The sequence below is a fragment of the Centruroides vittatus genome, unplaced genomic scaffold, assembly GCF_030686945.1.
Source record: "Centruroides vittatus isolate TY-2023 unplaced genomic scaffold, ASM3068694v2 scaffold_907, whole genome shotgun sequence".
NCBI classification, from domain to species: domain Eukaryota; kingdom Metazoa; phylum Arthropoda; class Arachnida; order Scorpiones; family Buthidae; genus Centruroides; species Centruroides vittatus.
Genome location: NW_027122720.1, coordinates 47,703 through 68,992, shown reverse-complemented (window position 1 = coordinate 68,992; position 21,290 = coordinate 47,703). Strand labels below are relative to the sequence as shown.

The following is a 21,290-nucleotide window of genomic DNA, read 5'->3' as shown; positions in this document are numbered from 1 at the left end:
TTTATTATAGTACACAAATAGAGACAAAAATGAATGTGGATGACTTTGAAAGCAGTGTGTTGGTAAAAACCTCTTTGAGATCAAAAAGGTTCTCGACTATACAATCCTTTTGTATTACATAAACAGTGAGATGATGTAGCTTGTCAAGTAAGCCCAACGAATCTGAAAGGAGACAAAGCGATTTAGCTTTCTGTTTGGCTGGATAAAAGTCTGAATATGACAGATTTGAAAAAAGTTGGCCTGAGCGAAAGCCCTTTTTTGATTTCGCGCTAATTTACAAACTTGTAAAGTAGTTTCTTTTCGCGATTGTTAGAAAAAACACATCGCACCAAAACGGATCTAATGTTCTCTGTAAACAACCTGATGGAAATTTTAACAGCAAAGTGTGTAAAGGAAAACATCCGATTGTGAAAGAGGGAAAGCTGCAGTTAGATGTCATCGGTAGAGACCTACGCTCGCACCTGGGAATTAACCTTCGTCTTCGTCAACAGTCGATCACGTGATCATTTTTCCAGGCAAAGAGCATAAAAGATAGAGACAATGAAGTTCGGGGCGTTCGTCCCATACCAAGTTGGAACAAAGGCGATGTCTCATAGAAGATATTAGTTACTGCCCAGAAATAGTTGATGACAAGGTGCCAATATCAGCGGAAGTAGTATAATTATGCCGATTCTATTCCGCCTGAATACGAACGCCTCAAAATGTGAACGATTTCGAAATTGTATGATTTTTAACGAATTTTTTCATAAAATTTAAAAAATCAAAAAATTTCAAAATGATACAACTTTAAAATCATGAAAAATCATTAAAAATTAAACAATTTCAAAATTGTTTACATTTCAGAAAATTTCACATGCTCAAAACGTTTAAAACTGATGGACGATTCAAAATATAAATGATTCAAAATGTAAATATAACAAAAAATAAAAAAATTATCTATCAAAATGTAAAAATCTTCCTTCTGGCGTTCAGTACAGTTTGCTAATACCATCCGGTATATGTGGCTTGTATTTCGCCTCGTTATAAGCTGCGTATCTTTCAAGCACAAATTTCAGTATTTCGCCTATCGCCTATTTAGCAAATTTCTGTGCTACTGAAAATTCTTGCTTGTTCAAACATTCGTCGATCACATCGGTGCTCGAACTTATCGAATTGTAGCGGTTTTTTTTAAATCTATATCTCTTTCACGTGTTCATACCTGTTTAGATTCGGTTTTTTTATCTTGATCCGACTGTCATCTCTTAGCAATTCGCTGGATTAAAAATCATGTCCCCGATAATCATTTCCTATCTAATTTTACCAAAGAGAGCCCGATCTAAATTGCATATTTTCCTGGCAATATTGAATAGCCCGGTGCGCATTTTATAAATAACAGCCTCGGTCCATCTTTCACGACACTGTCAAACCGAATGTTGTCGCGCCGATAGTTTCTTTTAGTTTCTCTTTAACGTGATAAATAAGCGCATCGAGAGGTCTCGTACGTTTTTCCGACTGCAGCTTAAATGACTTTTCTTCAAGCAGCGTATCTTCACGTACACTCCGTCGATTAGGTTAAACTGATTTGAATTCTCTACAATATTATCTCATACGACGTAAACGTGAATCTTCTTAAACACGATATTTCACTTGCTGCTTAATTCGAGCGGTTTCGGTACGTTTATGGTGAACTTTATGACGAATCGTTAGAATTACAAATATAACAGTAAGTACAACATTATTAAAATAAAATACTGATGATTACTATTTACAAAGACGTTCAATACATTCAGAATTATAAAAAAAATTAGACTTTTTTTGTTATTTCCTGGACATTACAATTTTTAATGCAGCTCGTAGAGATTGAGTGCATTGTATTATTATCTATTAACAGCTTCGTATTTTTGATTTAAAGAGAATATTTATAGTTTTAATCGCGTGTCCTGCGGCGAAAAAGTTCGTTAGAATATATCAGGAAAACAAGTTAAACTACAATGTTTTCAAGAATATTTTCGATACATGCACTTGTTTCCAATTTGATCCTATTGCGGATAGCTGATATTTTTGATGTTTACAATATTAAAACGATATATTTTAAATTATTTACTTCGAACTGACATGGCACAATATCAAATGACTACGTCTTCAATCACTTACGGTCTAGAATTGATCGGTTCAGACCGTGTAGATCGAGGACAACCAGAAAGACAACTCGGGCCGTTTTAGTGATGTGAACAACTTAGTTCTGTGTAGAGTTTGTCGTGTTGTGTTTTTCGCTACACGCGCTGAAATATTAATTTATAATTATTACATGTATTTTGATTTACAGAATGTGTAAAAATTTTTTTAGATGCTAAGATGTAATGTTTTTTATTATATAAAAGTCTTCTAGGACTGTTTGTTCTTCTTATTGAGACTTATTGTACTAGTGTTTGGTTTCTGCGCATTGAGGAAAACTTAAATCTATTTCACATTTTTTTTTATTGCTGTGTTCAGCTACTGCCGAATTTGCGTAGTTTCTTTTAATAGCTCGAATGTGTTCTTTTAAAAGAATTTATAATTTTTTTGTTTCTTCTATATATGTTTTTCTTTGTCTACAACTGCAATTATATGAATATACTACTTTTTTATCTGTTTTTCCTGTTTTTTATTACATATATAACAAATACAGTCAAACCTGTTTTTATGCGAAGGATAGGGACCGCATTAAAAAAACGCATAAAAAAATCTCACGAAACTTTACGAATGGCTGTAAATAATAGTTTTCGCAACACAATTAAAAAATATTTTTTTTATGCGGTCAACAGGGACCGCATAAAAAAAGTCTCACATAGAAAATAACTCAAAACCGTACGAAATAGAATTTATTGACAACAGATGTCAGCACTTGACTGCATCGTCTGGTCTATCGTCTGTTTTACATATTTTTGTCCAGGTGGTGTTTTGTTGACTTAAAAAGTAAATTATTTCATTTTTCGCATATTCATGCAATAATATTACTATAATAAGTGCATTTATGCTATAATAAGTTTATTTAGCTATAATAAGTCAACGTAAGACATGACGAATCGCACGAGACTAGTCGCCAACTATACTGCACAAATTAAAAATTCGCATTAAAAAAATCGCACAAATAAAGATCGCACAAATAAAAATCGCACATAAAAAGAGCGCATAAAAACCGGTTTGACTGTACTTTTTGATTAAATCCACCTTTTTTAGTAAAAAACTTATGTTATTAGCTAATATTTTTTTTAACTCTTTCAAATACTTTTGGTATATACATTAATTTCACAAAATGTTTTTCTTAGTCATGAATATATTGAAAATTTGTTATTTGAAAAAATATAATAAGCAGCAATTACATTTGAAAGATGATATTATATCTAGATGTAGTGAAAATGAACCAATAAAACTTGCAAAAACAGCACAAGTATTTATGAATTATGTATTGTATCTAAATATAAAGATGTTGTTAGTATAATGCCAACATATACAGTTTAAAACTGCTAAAAATTTAAAAAATTTTATTCTTAAAGACAGAAGAATTAAAAAAATAATTTTTAGCGAAATATGAGCATTTACTTTCAATTAAAGTACTGTATCCATCTAATATCTTGAAATAAAATGTTAAATTATCAGTGCAAATATTTAATATTGATGCAATGTATGTACAGTAGAGAGTCGTAAATCGGCACCCTGGTAATCGGAATGGCCGGTAATCGGCACGATTTTCAGTCGGACTGTGTCGTGCTGAATCGAACGTTTTTGATACTAAATTTACTTCTAAAGTATAATTTTCATGTTTTTATATTCTTCAATATATTTATTTTGTTTGTACAAAATGCAGAAATAATTTTTAACGATACGATAGCCTCGATTATTATTATAAAAATTTTCGTTAGGCTTAAAATCGACGAAAATTCAACACGAAGCGACACGCAACGGAGAAAAATTCAACACAAAGCGACACGCAACGGAGAAAAGTTTGAACATCGGATAGGTTAATATATTTTTTCGTACATAGACCGTAATCGGAACAAATCCCTAATCTGAACAACCCCAGCCCCCAATTGATTCTGATTTTCGGTTCTCTACTGTATTTAAATATTGATTAATGCAACATTAAGAAAAACCATGTTTATTTTCATGTTATATTGAGTTCTAATGTTTTATAATTTTGAAATATGTATCTTAGCCTATGTAGATATCTTGTAATAGTAATAACTCATTGTAGATACTGAGATATCAGGTAATTGTTTTCCTAATAAATTGTTTAGTATATTGAAGAAATATAAATACCGGTAGACCTCTTACAACGCGGTACTTTTACAAAGTGGTTTAGGAAATGTTTGGCGGCTCCACAGTTGGATAATGCTCTAAATGCCTTCTCGAAAGCTTTATTATCGGAAATGATCAGTCAAGAAAATGTTGAGCCAATTCAGTGTGAATATAATAATATAGTAAGCCTTGCACACGCAATAGGAGGCGATTGATTCACTGAAATAACTGTTGATTCTAGAATTAGTTACGAAAAATGAAATAAACGAAGCAGATTTGATGACAGTTATATCTGAAACATTACTGATTGAAGGTAATTCTAAAAATCTTTTCAATGTAGAAACCAAAAACTTAACTCTGAAAGTAATAGAAAAATGTTTGGACATGGCGAAACATGGAGTCTTACTTTTCAGAAAACGATCCTCTGCCGAATTGAGCAGGAAATGTTTAAAAGAAATTTTTAAAATTGCTTATCTGCCCATCAAGAAATTACAAAGATTTGCAAAGGAAGAGCAAACAATCTCTAATGGCAAATTTTTTAAAACCTAAACCTACCAGAAGTGCAATGGAACTTGTCTATGAAACAAGCTCAGATCTCGAAATAAGGCCAGTCAAACGTTCTCGAACAATTATAATAAGCGACGATGAAAAATAAATTTGTGAGCATAACACTACGTTTCTTTTCGATTTGGACTTGAAATCATAATGTTTTTAGTTTTTATATGATGTTGAATTTTATTTAAGTTTTTATGAAATTTTTTAATGTACATTAATTAAAAAAATGATGAAAATGTTACACCATAAATGGCAGTTTTTTTATTTTTAGAACCGAATCCCAGTTTTTGTATTAAGTTGGTGTCTCCTGTAACGCGATTTCCCACAATGCGGTATTTTCAAAAAACCTATTTACCGCGTTGTAGGAGGCCTACCTGTACTTTACTTTGCTTGTGTTGCTATATAAATTCGAAAAAAAGTAAAATTGAACTCTGTATTAGCGTGTGAAGTTTAAGCGAAAGGCAAAATATGATACGAGATATTTTTGTATAAGTAATTTTTCTAGAATATTTACTGCAAGATTTTACTACTATAAGACATTATACTGCTAGATAGACTTGTAGCATTAAGTTGGTCACGTGATTTACATTGTTTCCACCGAGCCCAGGCCTGTGTTTCGCGTTGGCCTCAGTGTTGACACTATTTCCGTTTAAAAAATGCTTTTACGTATTGTGCAAGCATCTTTCAAAATCAAGATCTGATTGCAGCCGAACAGATCTTTATCAATTTTAAAGTAGCAAAGGAGAGATACCCTGAACTTAGCGACAAAATAATAGATTAATACACAAATACCATAATTTTTTAAAATAGTTTTAGCATGTTAAAATCACAATTCATTTCTAGTGATCCGATATCAGGTAAGTTTAAATTTTTCTAGGTTTTTTTTAAACTGTCCACGTTTTGAGCCCTCCTGAAACCCCCCAAAAATAAATAAAAACAGGCAATAAAATTCCGTACATGTGTGTGTCGGCATCCATTTCGTTTCAAATCTCGGGATGAGATAATGATCAAGAAACGTATATATGTATGAATCCAATTTGAATATTCAAACATAATTTTTAAATAAATATAATAAATTTAAAAATGCCAAAAATAAAGTAAAATTTAAAGTTTCATATAGTAATAAAACTAGTTTTATGATAGTGCACAAATTTCGGTAGTTAAAGCTACGAATATACAGTCAAACCTGTTTTTATGCGGGGGATAGGGACCGCATTAAAAAAAACGCATAAAAAAAATCTCACAAAACTTCACGAATGGGTGTAAATAATAGTTTTCGCGACACAATTAAAAAATATTTTTTTTAATGCGGTCAACAGGGACCGCATAAAAAAAGTCTCACATAGAAAATAACTCAAAACCGTACGAAATAGAATTTATTGACAACAGATGTCAGCACTTGACTGCATCGTCTGGTCTATCGTCTGTTTTACATATTTTTGTCCAGGTGGTGTTTTGTTGACTTAAAAAGTAAATTATTTCATTTTTCGCATATTCATGCAATAATATTACTATAATAAGTGCATTTATGCTATAATAAGTTTATTTAGCTATAATAAGTCAACGTAAGACATGACGAATCGCGCGAGACTAGTCGCCAACTATACCGCACGAATTAAAGATTCGCATTAAAAAAATCGCACAAATAAAAATCGCACATAAAAGGAGCGCATAAAAACAGGTTTGACTGTATATGGAATGGGTACCATGTATCGCTTATTACGAGTTAAATCGATATTTTTCGAGTATTAATAAAGAATTAATCATATTCACTTGTTAATGATGCTAGAGATGAAGAGGTTTTGAATATGCCGTGTGTTAAAACTTATGCTACTCATACTAAAACAATGAAAATTTACATAAAAATCGTTACAATAATTTACTTTCTTCAACTTTTAGTTACAATAAGCACGAAAATGACGAGTAAACTAAACCAGTACGCCATTATATATAATAATTACGAAAATCTAATAAACATTTGAAAGAATTATACTTATTTTATAACAAATTATGGCACGATAATTTCATATAGTTGTGATTTATTTACATTCGTACAATCTTTTAATTCTGCAAGTATCACTCGTAGATAAACCATCTTTTTTTATATGGTTCTAACAAATCTACTCACGATTTAGCTTCCATAGTCATCGACTTCCCATTCTTAGAAAATGCGTAATTTCTATATAGCATAAGAGAATCGTAATCAAAATCGTTATAACTAGTAATTATGTCTTGTGTAAGACGTTCAAATTGCTTTTTTGCTCTTAACAATATAGAAATTTGTATTATTTTTACAAACTAAACAACAATATCAGTTAACAGTAACTTACCTTCTTTTATATTCTCTCAACGAATAATGATTTAATTGTTTTTATCAGAGCAATTCTGTTCGTGATAGAAGCCGAAGGCGTGAACAATTTCATGCACAATAGTCCCTACGTATTCACATCTTTTTCCGAGAAATATATGTTGTTCATTTTTAACTCGACCAGCAGATGACTAACAACTGAATTAAATGTAAAAATATTATAAAATAAATAAAACATATTTTAATCAGTAGTGAAAAATTTACCCGTCTCCTTTAATGAATAAGATATAATCTGTATCATATTGTCTTTGTTTGAAAGTGATGCATCCTCCTGTTAGATTATTTATGTGATTTATTGCTTTTGTGATTAAATGTGTTATTTTTTCTATTATAAAAATAATAAATTGCATGAATAAAATTATTTATTGATGACAAGTTCCAAATATGTTTAAGTAAAATAACCTGAAGATGGGTAAATACAGGGTGACAATAATTAACCCGTACAAAGTTTGTAGCAATGCTGCACCTGAACTTTTTTACTGTCACCAATTTACATACTATTGTTTAATTCTCCATGATTTCCTGCCCGTGTAGATGTACTTTCGATGTAATAAGGGTTAGTTCTTTATTTTTTTAATGGTGTCGAACAAATGTTGTGCAATTTTGGAGCTATTCTGGCAAGGAAAGCATCAATGTGAAATTGTTCGTCTGCTCGGTGTTCCAAAAATGACAGTCTCAGATGCAGTTCGGCGATTCAAGGAGCTTGGCCACAATGGTGACCGTCCCGGACGTGGAAGAAAGCGCACTGTCAACACGTCTAGGAACCGCAAGATCATCACAAAGCGAGTTGACTGACATGCGAAGGTCTCCACGAGAAAAATTGCTCGTGAGATCAGAATGAATCGCGAATCGGTGCGGTTAATGGCGAAAAAGGAACTCGTACTCAAGCCCTACAAGTTCGAAAAGGTTCAGCTCCTCACCGATGAAAACAAGTGCGTGAGACTCCAAAGATCCCGTTAACTCAAGCGTCGGGCCGCAGGTCGACAATGGGAGTGCATTCTCTTCACAGACGAGAAGCTTTTCTCCGTACAACCATCAAAACGACAGGAACTGGTCCGCGGGGGCTCCTGGACGCTCAGCCGTCATCGAACATCACAAAATCCAATGTCAGTCATGGTTTGGGGCGGAATTTGTGCGAGCGGCAAGACACCCCTTGTTTTCGTCGATCAAGGGGCCAAAATCAATCAAGATGTGTACCCCCATGACATTCTCGAGGCTGTGGTACTTCTGTGGGCTCAGTAGCATTTTGGCAGTGCGAAATGGATGTTTCAGCAGGACTCGGCGCCGACACACAGGGCGAAGAAGACTCAGGAGTGTGCAAGGCTCATTTTCCCGATTTCATCTCGTCTGCGGAATGGCCACCGTACTCGCCGAATCTGAACCCAATGGACTACAGTGTGTGGACCATTTTGGAGGCCAGGGCCTGTTCTAAGTGCCATGAAAGTTTGGAGTCGCTGAAGCAATCCTTGCGCTGGGAGTGAGACAAACTGTCTCCAGAAGAGTGCGGCCCATCGCTGAGAATTTCAAAACGCGTTTGGGGCTCTGCGTCAAAGCAAAAGGAGGCCACTTTGAAACTGGCTGAATATCTGATTAATACGTAAAGTATTGTCACTGTTATATGCTGTTGTTTTGCTAATTTTCATTTCTTTAATAAATTTACGATACAAAAAACTTGTACGGGTTAATTATTGTCACCCTGTAATATAAGGCACTATCCAGCCCTCCCAGCGAAGTGAAAGATCCGTTATGACATTTCTCGCCTTAATATAAATTTAAATTAATTTATTTACTTAAGCTTTGAAAATAAACTAACTTACTCTTTTGTTTGAAACTGCGATAATGTCTCCTTGGAAGAGACGAGGATTTTGTAAAGCCTTGGATGGAAGGTCGACTAGAAAATTTTAAAAATATAGTAATGTTTAGAATGTAAAATTTTGAACATAAATGTTAAATAAAAAGAAAAATGTTACCGTGTCTGGCAAAAGACACGGCAGAGAAAGCAAAAAAGAGATACATTTCTAATGGAGTTATCAGTAATACTGCACAGCCGAGTTTTCACAAAGTGAATTGAATGTCTACTTACACAATTGTCTTCTATAATGTATTCGAAAATCAGTATATATAATTACTATGAAAGTAAGTTTAATAATTCTTTAACATTTTATTTCATAGACATGTAAAATTTGTTATAATTCGACAAATAAGCATAAATTATGAACATTGTACAAAAATATATATTAAAGATCTGTAAATTATTATCGTGTGTATAGAAGTGCATGCTGCTAACTCTAGATTTCACAGTTTTATCACTTGTTCTATTTGTGATCATACAGATATTGAACAATCCAAACACTCTAAAGATGCGCATTTAACATCACATAAAACAGCAAATTTATGATAGCGATTCGGAGTTTAGCATATTTTTAAATTTTTTGTTTGGAAATTTTGCAGTTACTTACTTAGCCGCTTCTTGGTTCTATACCAACAAATTATTTTTTAGTTTACAATTTTATTTATTGTTTTAATAAAGAAATAATTCGTTGAGAAACGTAAGTAGTTGCCAGTTTCACGTAGAAAGTACTCCAGTTAAACATACACGTGACAGATTGTCTGTGTTTGTCGTCATAGTATAACACATTAATCTCTTATTACCCGTGCCGTGAAACATTGAACGACCAGATTAATATTAAATAATGAAAAAACAATACAAAACCACAAGAAAACTTGGTATCAGGAAAATTTAATTGACTTTTATTCGAATAAATTTTAATTTTATTTTAATGTTTATTAAATTTTTTCATTAAACACCATAATACCTCAAGACTTTTCTACAAATGCCACATGAAACTACTTCGTGTTGATTACATTGAGTTATTAAGCTTCAAAAAGGCTGAACAACATCTTGTACCTCATACACTTGCACAATAACATACAGAAAAAAACCCGAATAATTTTGCATTTCTCGATGTCTCAAGGTCCCCTGATTCTAAAAACCTAAATTTCTGGAATGTGCCGAGAAAGTCTAGAAATTCTCTATAAAAAAGCAAATATTTTTATTTAATATTACAGTGAAATAGAAATTTCATTGTAGAAAACTCGTATAAAAAGCAAATTGAGTATATTGGAATGGTGATTGTGTTATCGTATCGCGTAAAACAATATATTCAAAATTAAGGAATATATTTATTAACCGAGAATTTGTTCTAGACGGTACTAATTGTTCGGTTTAGTACCGAGGTATCACCGTATTCGTTTAACGCGAATGTGATGTGCACTGTAACATCGAGGAATTAAATAATAGTGTTAATAAAGGTATACTTGTGTGTACGGTTATGTACCAATGAATTGTTTTGCAGATTGTAATTTCATTTATTGTAAAAAGTATATTTTTCGTGAAGAAATCATACGTTAAACATCTTAAATTGTTCCCAGTCTCTTAGTTAAAGTGTGAAAGGAAGCATCGTGATATTGTCATTGAGTTCGATTGAAGTCATGAGCTAAAAAAACGCAACAAGCAGAGGATCTGCCGAGAAAATGCCTTTGAGAAAAACTTTTTATAGAGAACTGGCATTTATTTACGTGTTAAATTATACATATTTCACAACTATAATTTTACTATAAAGTAAAAAGTAGAGTTAATTTTAAAAATCTTGTAGTGGATTCGCGCGTTGTCAATGGGCTGACCACGCAAAGTTTTCCGGGTTTACTTCACGATTGTATTATCTAAACAAGAGCCTGTTACTCATAGAAACACCACCCAGTATGCATTTCCTATTTGGCTTATTGTTCATGAGTCGTGTTGACGTATAGGAATAGAACTAAACTTACATTTATCGTTTTTCCGCAATTCTTCACGAAAAGGTATACAAATTTCGAAATAAAGAAAATACTTATTTTACCCGAGAGGATGTAAAACACAATAGCTGAAGTGTTTCGCTACTTAAATACAAATTTACAGATACGAAATTATACAGCCGTTACGTGTATCAATCATGACTAACAGATAAATCAATTTTTACATTAAATTATTGATGACTAATCAATCAATCATCTAGCAAAATATCCACATCTGATAAATTAAATTTGTCTTTAGTTATAAATGTGAGAATTCGGACCCACCGGAATTTAGCCGGTAATGATACATCCCTTTCCGCGCGAGTAGAAGGAAAAGGGATATGAGTCAAAAGATAGAAAAAATGAATCAGGAGGAACAAGAGTCGAAAAACGCGGGTTGGCGAACCTGGAACTCGTGACCGAGAGAATAAAAGGGCGACGACGGAGAAAAGGGGGGTCGGTTACGTTTATCTCTTAGCCTGTGCGCGTGCGACCAAAAAGACGAGGGGAACCGCCTGAAATCCACAAAAGGGTGTCAACTGGGAAGATCGACCCGGATCACGAGGTATGACCCGAATTTTTGTAAACTCTCCCTCCGCGAATACGAACTCAGGCGACTGACGCTCGCCGCATTTGTACTTGTCATGTTAGCTTTAATAAATCATTGTTGTTGTTATTATCCGTTGTAATGTCCTTTATTCGAATGTCATCATCTGCCGCTCTACCGTCGAACCCATTCACTTCCTCCACTCGCATCCACTCGCAGAAAAACGCGTAACTCTTCCGAACCGCCATCTTGACGTGGGCAGGTCTCACGGACCTGTTAGCCGACAAAAAGGAGGAACGAGAAATCGGCCGCCTCCCGGCACCCACAAATTGGTTTTTCAGGAGTGGGGTTCGACTTCTTCGAAATATCGATAGAGCGGAAAGGATTATATTCGAATAAAAAGGGACCATTCCAGTCGAGGTAGAGACCTAGATTATAGGAAGAAAAATTAGGACTAATTAGACCTATTGCGAAAAATGGAGGGCAATCCGCAACCTGCGGCAGGACCAGCTCAAGCGAATCCGAATCCCCTCACCCTAGGAGGGTTGGGCGGAATCGTTCCACTCCTGCCCGCATTTTCCGGAGAAACGGGAGGTCTCCGAGTTACGGATTTTTTTGACTCGTTAGCGGACGTAACGAAAGTCGCGGCATGGTCAAAGGCCCAAATGCTGGCAGTAGCCAAGCTCAAACTCACCGGGATAGCTCGGGAATTCGTACGGAAGGATAGAAGAATTAAAGAGGTCGACGAATTTGACGAATTCAAGCGCTTAATGATCGCGCGGTTCGAAAGGGAACCTTATTCGTTTAGGCTTAGTAAATTTTATACCTGCGTCCAAAAACGGGACGAGGACGTACAAACGTACGCCGCCCGACTGCAAGCGCTCGCGATGGAAATCGAGATCACGCCGGAGCCCGGAGCCGACGCCGCGGAAGCCGCTATTATTCAGCGCATTCAAAGAAAGGAGTTAGACGAACGGTTAAAGGCGCAATTTCTTAACGGAATAGATATAAGGATCCGCCAGAGAGTAATGAGTCGCCAGGCTGAAACTTTTGATGAGGCGCTCAACGCAGCGATCAGTGAGGAGACGATCGAACAGCTCACCTCTCATCCGCGGGGAATAGTGCAAACAGTCAGAGATAGCGAGCGGGTGACAGACTCCCCCTCACAGGACGAGATAGCTCAACTAATGTCGGCTATGCAGGAACTTACAGCCAGAGTGGAAAGACTAACCCGAACCTCATCGACAAATAATGCTAGAACCCCTCCAGGGAGGCGAAATAATCGAGGGAATCAGAATGATCCGCCTTTCCAGCGAGGAGGCTGCCGCGCCGGTAACCCTAGTCGTAGACCTGACTGACCAAATGATCAAAACTATAGGAACCGGAACCCCCGCGATCGCAGAGATACTAATAGTAACGCTTCTCCTACGCGTACACGAAATGAACTTCCCAGGAGGCGCGAAAGCGAAATCGATCAAAATAGCTCGCAACCTATGGAAGAAAATCGGAACGGATGGACAGGTATTATTCGAAGCATCCAAGGTCAGCGACCTCGATATAATTACTCCCCTTATCCTGTACCCAAGCAACAGCGACACTCTACCGAATCGAGTAGGAACCTTTCTCCACCCCAAACAGATTTGTCCGATGACCCTGAGACGAGGTGGAAAGGCAGGATCGGATTAACGAGAACCTCTTCCAGACCTAAACCTATCATTTTAGTTTACATTAATAATATTCCTGTGAAGATGCGCGTTGATCTCGAAGCGGAAGGCACGCTTATATCAACTAATCTAGCAAACAACTTGAAGGGTAAAGCGCCCGTTAAATTTGGTATCAAAGGGAAGATGGCAGGTTCACAGGGAAATTCCGTTCCGACCGTAGGCACGGCGGTTCCCATCTTTAAATTAAGGGGACACAAGTTCCCTCAGTTTTGCAGAATCGTTCGAGCAGAGATCACCTCTCCGTGTGACGGCATAATAGGGCGAGACATTCTCGAAACGTTGCGATTGAATCTCGATTTCCATAATAGCCAGGTGATTCTACCGGATGGAAAGGTCGTTCACTTTTGTTCACCTTCCAAACCCGTAAAACGGAAGATAAAAGGATCCAAGAGTCAAGAGAGACGTCCTCCCGAACCAGGTCAAATACGAACGCTCCGAGCGCCTTTCCCCAGGGACGCTATGACACATCGGAAAAAGAAACGCCGAAGAAAGACGGCCCATAGGAAGATTAAGCGACCGAAAATACAGCGGAATGACGCTGACATGACCGTCGATCAATCGGAGGCATCACCTGTCGAAGACGCATTAACGACCGTGCTCCCTTCACTAACAGAAGAGCAATTTAATCCCAGCGATGAAACGGAACCAACAACCGCCCGCGAGGAAGTCCACCTGCGGCAAACCCAAAATAATGATCAGCTCACAACCTTGACCGCAACCGCCGAGCTTGATCAAGCTGCGTATCTCGACCCGTGGGACGAATGTATCTTAACCTCTATCCCCACTCAATCCCCTACGGGAGAAATAGTGGAGAGGGAAAGTGAGGAGGACACCGAGCACGGGGACTCAGAACGCGAACAATCGGAAACCGAGGAACAAGAAAGTACGCCTCCATACGCGCTACGTAGCCGCGGCCCTGTCCCCGAACAGCCATGGGTAATGACGCGGCCAAACCAAAATCGTAGTCGCATCCCGCGGTTCGTTTCCCTCGCGACAAGTCGACCGTCATCCCCTGACGAGAATTAGACTAAGAACGCGAAGCTAACCCGCTTCCGGGAAGTAACACACCGTTACAGGAAACTCCCCGGAGCGATATAACACAACTAACCTCCACGTGCCGTTGTTCGAACGTATTAACGCTACCATTTTAAGGCCTTTTTGTTTAACTTTTCTCGTTCGAAGGTTTTGACTATAATATAATCATATAACCATATATATCATCTATTATATTAAATATTCCATATATTCAAATTTTAGTTAGCCATTTTAACGAAGTTAATCGAATTTTAACGTTTCGAATTATAAGAACATATTAGCTTCCTTATCTAGATTTAAGTTAGAATTTTATTATCCTAGCGACCTGAGGGAGAGTAACCCCATTTATAACTTTTTGTAATGTGTACCTCGATCCGAGAACAAATCATCTTTTCATTTCAAATAACTGTTTATAATTAACTTTTGTGAGTACCAATAGGACGACATCCTCGCCGCAACGGACTAAGACTATGACGACCCTCCACCAAAATTAATCACCACTCCGAGTTTCATACCCGACGACACCGCTACACTACAACAAACGATATCAAGACACCACTCACCGGAATCCTCCAGCCCTCAAGTTCCTGTTTAACTTCGACATTTGTGCCAAACATAGAACTATTACCAACACTGCTGGACTACCAGTAAATACACTACTTGTTGCTGTAGCCCGAGGCGAACCCAAAGTTTTCACATAACGTGCGAGAACAACGAACACTCAAGACCTTGAACTTTACTCTCGTGCCCAAGTGACGAAAGGAAACTACGTCTGCACCACGTGCCAGCTAGGAAACAACCCTACTTCCGGGAACACCGTTGTTATTTACCAACCCACCGTGGTCGGTTTAACATAACAACTTATTGTAACGCGCGCCCGATTAATCTTTGATTGTCGCGAAATCAATAGATTGTTAATGTCACCAGGTAAATCGTGAAAAAAAAATTCGCCATATAAATCAGTGTCGCGACTAATTAACGTCGCCTATAAATCACCAATCAGGGAGAGACAGCGCGCTTAAAATAGCCATCCTCCCCGAAAGAAAAAAAAAAAATCGAACCTGCCCTTCAGGGACAGCTTCGATTTTAGAAAGCCCAAGGTGGTGTGAGAATTCGGACCCACCGGAATTTAGCCGGTAATGATACATCCCTTTCCGCGCGAGTAGAAGGAAAAGGGATATGAGTCAAAAGATAGAAAAAATGAATCAGGAGGAACAAGAGTCGAAAAACGCGGGTTGGCGAACCTGGAACTCGTGACCGAGAGAATAAAAGGGCGACGACGGAGAAAAGGGGGGTCGGTTACGTTTATCTCTTAGCCTGTGCGCGTGCGACCAAAAAGACGAGGGGAACCGCCTGAAATCCACAAAAGGGTGTCAACTGGGAAGATCGACCCGGATCACGAGGTATGACCCGAATTTTTGTAAACTCTCCCTCCGCGAATACGAACTCAGGCGACTGACGCTCGCCGCATTTGTACTTGTCATGTTAGCTTTAATAAATCATTGTTGTTGTTATTTATCCGTTGTAATGTCCTTTATTCGAATGTCATCATCTGCCGCTCTACCGTCGAACCCATTCACTTCCTCCACTCGCATCCACTCGCAGAAAAACGCGTAACTCTTCCGAACCGCCATCTTGACGTGGGCCGACAAAAAGGAGGAACGAGAAATCGGCCGCCTCCCGGCACCCACATAAATACTATATCTAATCAGCAGGCAACTCAATTCTCTGTCGTGAAAACTCTTAAACAAACCTTAAATTCCCTTCAAATTAATAGAATTTCCTCTATAACGTTAAGCGAATGCTACTAAAATAAATTTGTTCTATAGGAAAAGTGCATATAAAAATATATCAGTCTTTTGACAATCCAGAGAAATAAATTTTCTACTTTAGGGTGCAGGCAGTGTGGACACATTGGAGAAATTGGAAAGAAATGGAATCCCTCGTTTATTAAAAATATATCTTGTAAAAATATTTTAAAAATATAAATGTACAATAAACAGAGTAACAAAGCAATAAAATCGACAGGTGTTTAATAACATATCAACGTGAAATGCAATTTAAGATGTTACCTACCGACTTGTATTTAAAAAAAAAACATTTTCTGTATATTCATGTAAAGTGTGTACAGTGCATACTCTGACAACAAAGACATCGTTTAATTCAAATGTGTGTATAATTGTGTATTCGTTTGCTAAAGAATGAAAAGATGGCTTTAATATTTCGAGCTAACATCGAGAGCATAGTAATTTGTTCTTTGCCTTCAAAATTAGCATTTTGCTATTATATAATTAGCAATAATATAAAGTTTTTAAATAAAATATTAAAAACAGATATCGCCACAAGCAATTTTAAATTTTTTTACCAGGAAAGTCATGCATCGTTTCCAAATTTTAACTAACGCAAATTTATTTGCAGGAAAAGATTTATTCATCAATTCAAAACGTTTGTTTATGAAAGCTTACAGTTTATAGATGACAAGGATTAAGTTTTGAACTAAAAAGGATTTCTTGAATTGAATTTATTTGTCTACATACTAAATAGTGTGCCTAACAGAAAATAAGCACTATTTAAAAAAAATTCTTTGACACTATGTACTGTGTTTACAGCACCTGTGTGACAGTGCACAAATATGTAGAAATATTCCATGAATTTCTTCTCTTATACTTTCACAAATATGTCACGATCGGCGAAGTACATTTCCAATATTTAAAAAAAAAATTGATACATTACCAAAGGAATTATCACTAACGTGGCATGCTCTACTTAATTAGTAATGAAATATTCGTGAAAATCGGCAGAATCGATAGAAATGAACAGCAGCATTAGAATTCGTAGAATTGTCTTACAGAAAAAATGCAGAATTTTACAAATAGACGAGGAACTGTACATTGTATCTCTTCCTGGAAGAGTCAAATACTCAGGCAAGTGTAAATCGTTTTTTTCCATTCGTTTACTCAATACAAACTTTTTAAATACACCTCCACAGAAAATACGCCTTTGGAACGAATGTTAACAAATTTGAAGTTACATTTGGTCATAAACAACAGACCATCAACAGAGCTTCGAAGGAGTTTGGAAAACTTTAGAGCATCCTTAAAGACTAAGTAAATCGAGTGAACTAGAATGATCGCGCAAGCCTTACCTATTCTAGTAAAAGTGTGAGATCCTGGAGTAGGGAACGTTTCAATTTAAAAGAAATGAATACTTTTAACAAATATAAAGTATTATTTCGATTAATTTTTTAAGATTTTATGCTCGATTATTGTAAGCTCTCTCAGTCAGATATAGTACCCCACAATTCAGCCAATAGTTCCAATGTTGTATTAACGTTTTAATTAGCTTTGTATTATTTACTCTGTTGTACAGTACATTACGTATATATTGCATACGTTTAAATAAATATCTGAATTAATAACTTAGTTTATATATAAAGTATTTGTTCTTTGATATGGAGAGAAAATGATTTCCAATTGTGGTCAGAGTTACAATGTCTGAATTAAGTTGGTAATTTGGCCAATATTTGTATTTCTATATGCGCCCATGTTTAAATAGTGCACAAGTAAGTTGCAAATAAATTTGTAAAAATTAAATTTAAAAATAAGGAAAATGGTATTTTGTCATGAAATTGCCACCTGCGTATCACATTATAACCCACCAGTAAGTAAGCGGTTTCGTTCCCTGAACACTAAGTTCGGTCGTGAGTTTGCGCCTAACCAGGAGAGGCCGGTTACATAGAGTTTTCCGGGTTTTCTTCACGTTTGTAACGCCTGAATAAAGCCAGTTACCCTTAAATAGACCTATCGAATTCAAGTTCAACCCCATTCTTTCCAAAACAGATTCAATAGTTGTCTATTTTAATTTGAAAATATTCACTAAATTATTCAGAAAATCAAACGAATAGTTTGAGTATTTACATTTATTTAATAATAAATTAATATGTTATAAGTTGATATATTTATTGTTCATGCACACTCGTACAACATTTTAATTTTAAAAACATCATTAGGAAATAAACTAACATTATCAGATGACAACTTTATTCCTGATTTAGCTTCCATAGTCAACGATTTTTTATCCTTAGAAAAGTCGTCATTTCCATAAAGCATGATAGATTCGAGATCAAAACCGTCATAGCTAGTAATTATGTCTGGTGTAAGACGTTCAAATTGCACATCCTCTCCTAACAATATAGAGATTTATATTATTTTTACAAACTAAACGACAATATCAGTTAATGATAACATACCTTCTTCTATGTTCTCCCAATGAATAATGAGATAATTGTCTCTATCAGATCGACTCTGTTCGTGATAGAAGCCGAGCGCGTGAACAATTTCATGCACAACAGTCCCGACGTATTCACATCCTTCTCCGAGAGATAGATGTTGTTCACCTCTAACTCGACCAATATCAGAGTAACAACTAGATTAAGTGTAACAATATTATAAAATAAATAAAACATATTTTAATCAGTAGTGAAAAAGTTACCCGTCTCCTTTAATAAATAAGATATAATCTGATTCATATTGTCTTTGTTTGAAAGTGATGCATCCTGTTGTTGCATTATTTTGTGATTCATTGCTTTTGTGATTAAATACGTTATATTTTCTATTATAAAATTATTAGATTAAATTAATAAGATAATTTTACTCATATTAACTTCGTAAAAGTCACAGAACTTAAATCTGGATCGATAGTATAATACACGATCCCTCCTTTCCAGCGAAATGAAAGATCTCTTACGGCATTTCTTTCCTAAATTTTAATCTAAGTTTAATTTAAATATAATTGTTAAGTATTTAAACGAGTAATGTTACGTTATTGTCTTCAATTTTTATAATGTCTCTTTAGAAAAGATTAGGATTTTCTAAAGCTTTAGATGGAAGGTGGACTAGAAATAGTAAAATATCACATTTTTAATGTAAATTTTAAATCAGTAAAAAGAAACAAAATGTTACCGTGTCTGGCAAAAGTAACCGTAAACAAGGCAAATGAGAGAAACATTTCTATTGAAGTTATAACGAATGCAACACACTTGAGTCTTCACTAAGTGAATTGAATGTGCCTATTTATACAGTTGCCTTTATAATCTAATCGTATTTCATTATAAATAATTACTTTAGAAATAAGTTTAATAATTGTTTAAGATGTCTAATTTTACTTGATAGATATATAAAATGTTTTATAATTAAATACACAAGCATAAAATATCAATATTATAGAACAATAAATATTAAACTATTGATATTTATTTCGTGTGGATAGAAGCATATGCCGCTAACTTCAGATATTGCAGTTTGTATCTGTTACATTGAACACGGTTCTATTTGGGTCCACTAACAGGTATGTAAAATTTCAAACGATTTGTATACTTGTACATGGCCGTACACAAAATAGGAAATTTGTGGTGGGCAATCGTATTTTGGTCCAATTGTCAAATTCAGTTTTCTGAAAGTCGCAATTTAATATTTTGCCGCTTATGATTCTGTACGAAAAGATTATTATCTATTCTTAAATTCCATTTATTGATTTTATAAAAAAGTCATTGATTGAACGACTTAAACCTAAAAACTGTTCCTAACTTAAGGACATGAAGAATAAGTTGATGAGCTAAGGCAATGCAATATGTAGGTTCTGCCAAGAGAGTTCTATGCAGATGGCCAGCTACTTGGGTTTCGTGCCAACCTCAACCTGCAGGCCATCTAGAGTTTTCTGTGTTTTTTCACGTGTCTAATACCTAAATAGAGGCCAGTATTTAGCATAGAGTATTCTCGGGGAGTATTTTTTCCTGGCAAATTGTCCATGTGTTGTGTTGCCATATCTTATCAAACCAAACCAAACTAAATTTATCTGACCAAATATTGACGTCTGGGATATTGATGTATTTTGAAAACAGTTCAAACAAAATATTATTTAAATAAATAATCTAAAGAAAAAAATATAATCTAAATACTTAGATTATACAGCAGAAAACATGGACATCAATTCCCATTTCATATTTCCTTCACGTGCCAGCATTCAGGCGATCATATCAAAGTATACGTTCTGTCTCTATTGAGACCCGTGTTGCTCCTGTAGGCTTTGACTTCCTCCTATCTAGCCCAGATTGTGTTAGAATATCATCTTACGTAAACAAAGTTGACGAACCATTGTTTCTTTTATCCATAGTGTCTGTAACACCTGACACATAGCTGCTCACATGTTGCATTTTAATTTTAATTTTTTTTCCGTTTCTGATGACAGATGTATGTACAGGTTTGGATCCGGATGCTTTATATCTGTTTCATCCTCGTGATCGAATCTATCTATTGTTCTATTATAAGAGAATCTTAAAATGGCCCCCAAAGTTGACCAGTAAACAGAGTTTAAAGCGATCTTATTATCGGACTTTCTAAAACAGCTCATCAATACTATGCATCATGTACAGTACAGTACACTTCGTCCAAAATCCTTTTTTTTGTGTTCTCCTCATCGTTCATCGGTGTGACACACACTAACGTACTCACGTGCCCCCGAAAGTAGTCCAAGCTAGTGAGATCAAGTGATCTCGGTAACAAAGCATCAACCCTGTTTGTTGGAAAGATATTTTCCAGAAAAGATATATTTCATGAACATTGTGAGTGTAATGTGCTGGGCACTGATCATTTTATAAGCAAATACGTCGTCTCATTTTCCAAGAAATCGTCCTGCAGTAAACGCAGAGGATTTCCTGGATAAATCAGAGGGTGGTTTTTGCCATAACGGGCTGGCAAGAAAATTCAACCAAACATTGTATCCTCGACAATGTTGGCTCAGCATTCTTGGTAGTTATGCACTGTCGTTGCTCACAGATAATAAATATCGTAGTTTAGTGCTTTAATATTGATTTATACATACATTGTTTACTTACATAAATTAATATTACGAGAGACGTAGGTATTAAAAATTACAACAGTAAGAAAAATCAAATAAGACGATAAATACAGCT

General features: G+C 35.6%; 2 protein-coding genes across 2 annotated transcripts in view; both read right to left on the bottom strand.

Annotated features, from left to right (window-relative positions):
* The window catches only part of LOC136990340 (astacin-like metalloprotease toxin 5), a 52,001-nt gene extending 42,783 nt beyond the window's left edge, over positions 1 to 9,218 (bottom strand). The window contains exon 1 of the mRNA XM_067288730.1: positions 9,201 to 9,218. The gene's annotated coding sequence lies outside the window, so the exon portion shown is untranslated. The remainder of the gene's footprint in view (positions 1 to 9,200) is intronic.
* Positions 9,219 to 18,285: 9,067 nt separating this feature from the next.
* On the bottom strand, positions 18,286 to 18,888 carry LOC136990368 (astacin-like metalloprotease toxin 4; the record flags this gene model as incomplete). The annotated part of the gene is made up of 3 exons (XM_067288760.1): positions 18,286 to 18,503; positions 18,570 to 18,745; positions 18,812 to 18,888. Coding segments are annotated over 3 exons (471 nt in total), but the record flags the coding sequence as incomplete, so codon positions are not given.
* Between the last annotated feature and the right edge of the window lie 2,402 nt (positions 18,889 to 21,290).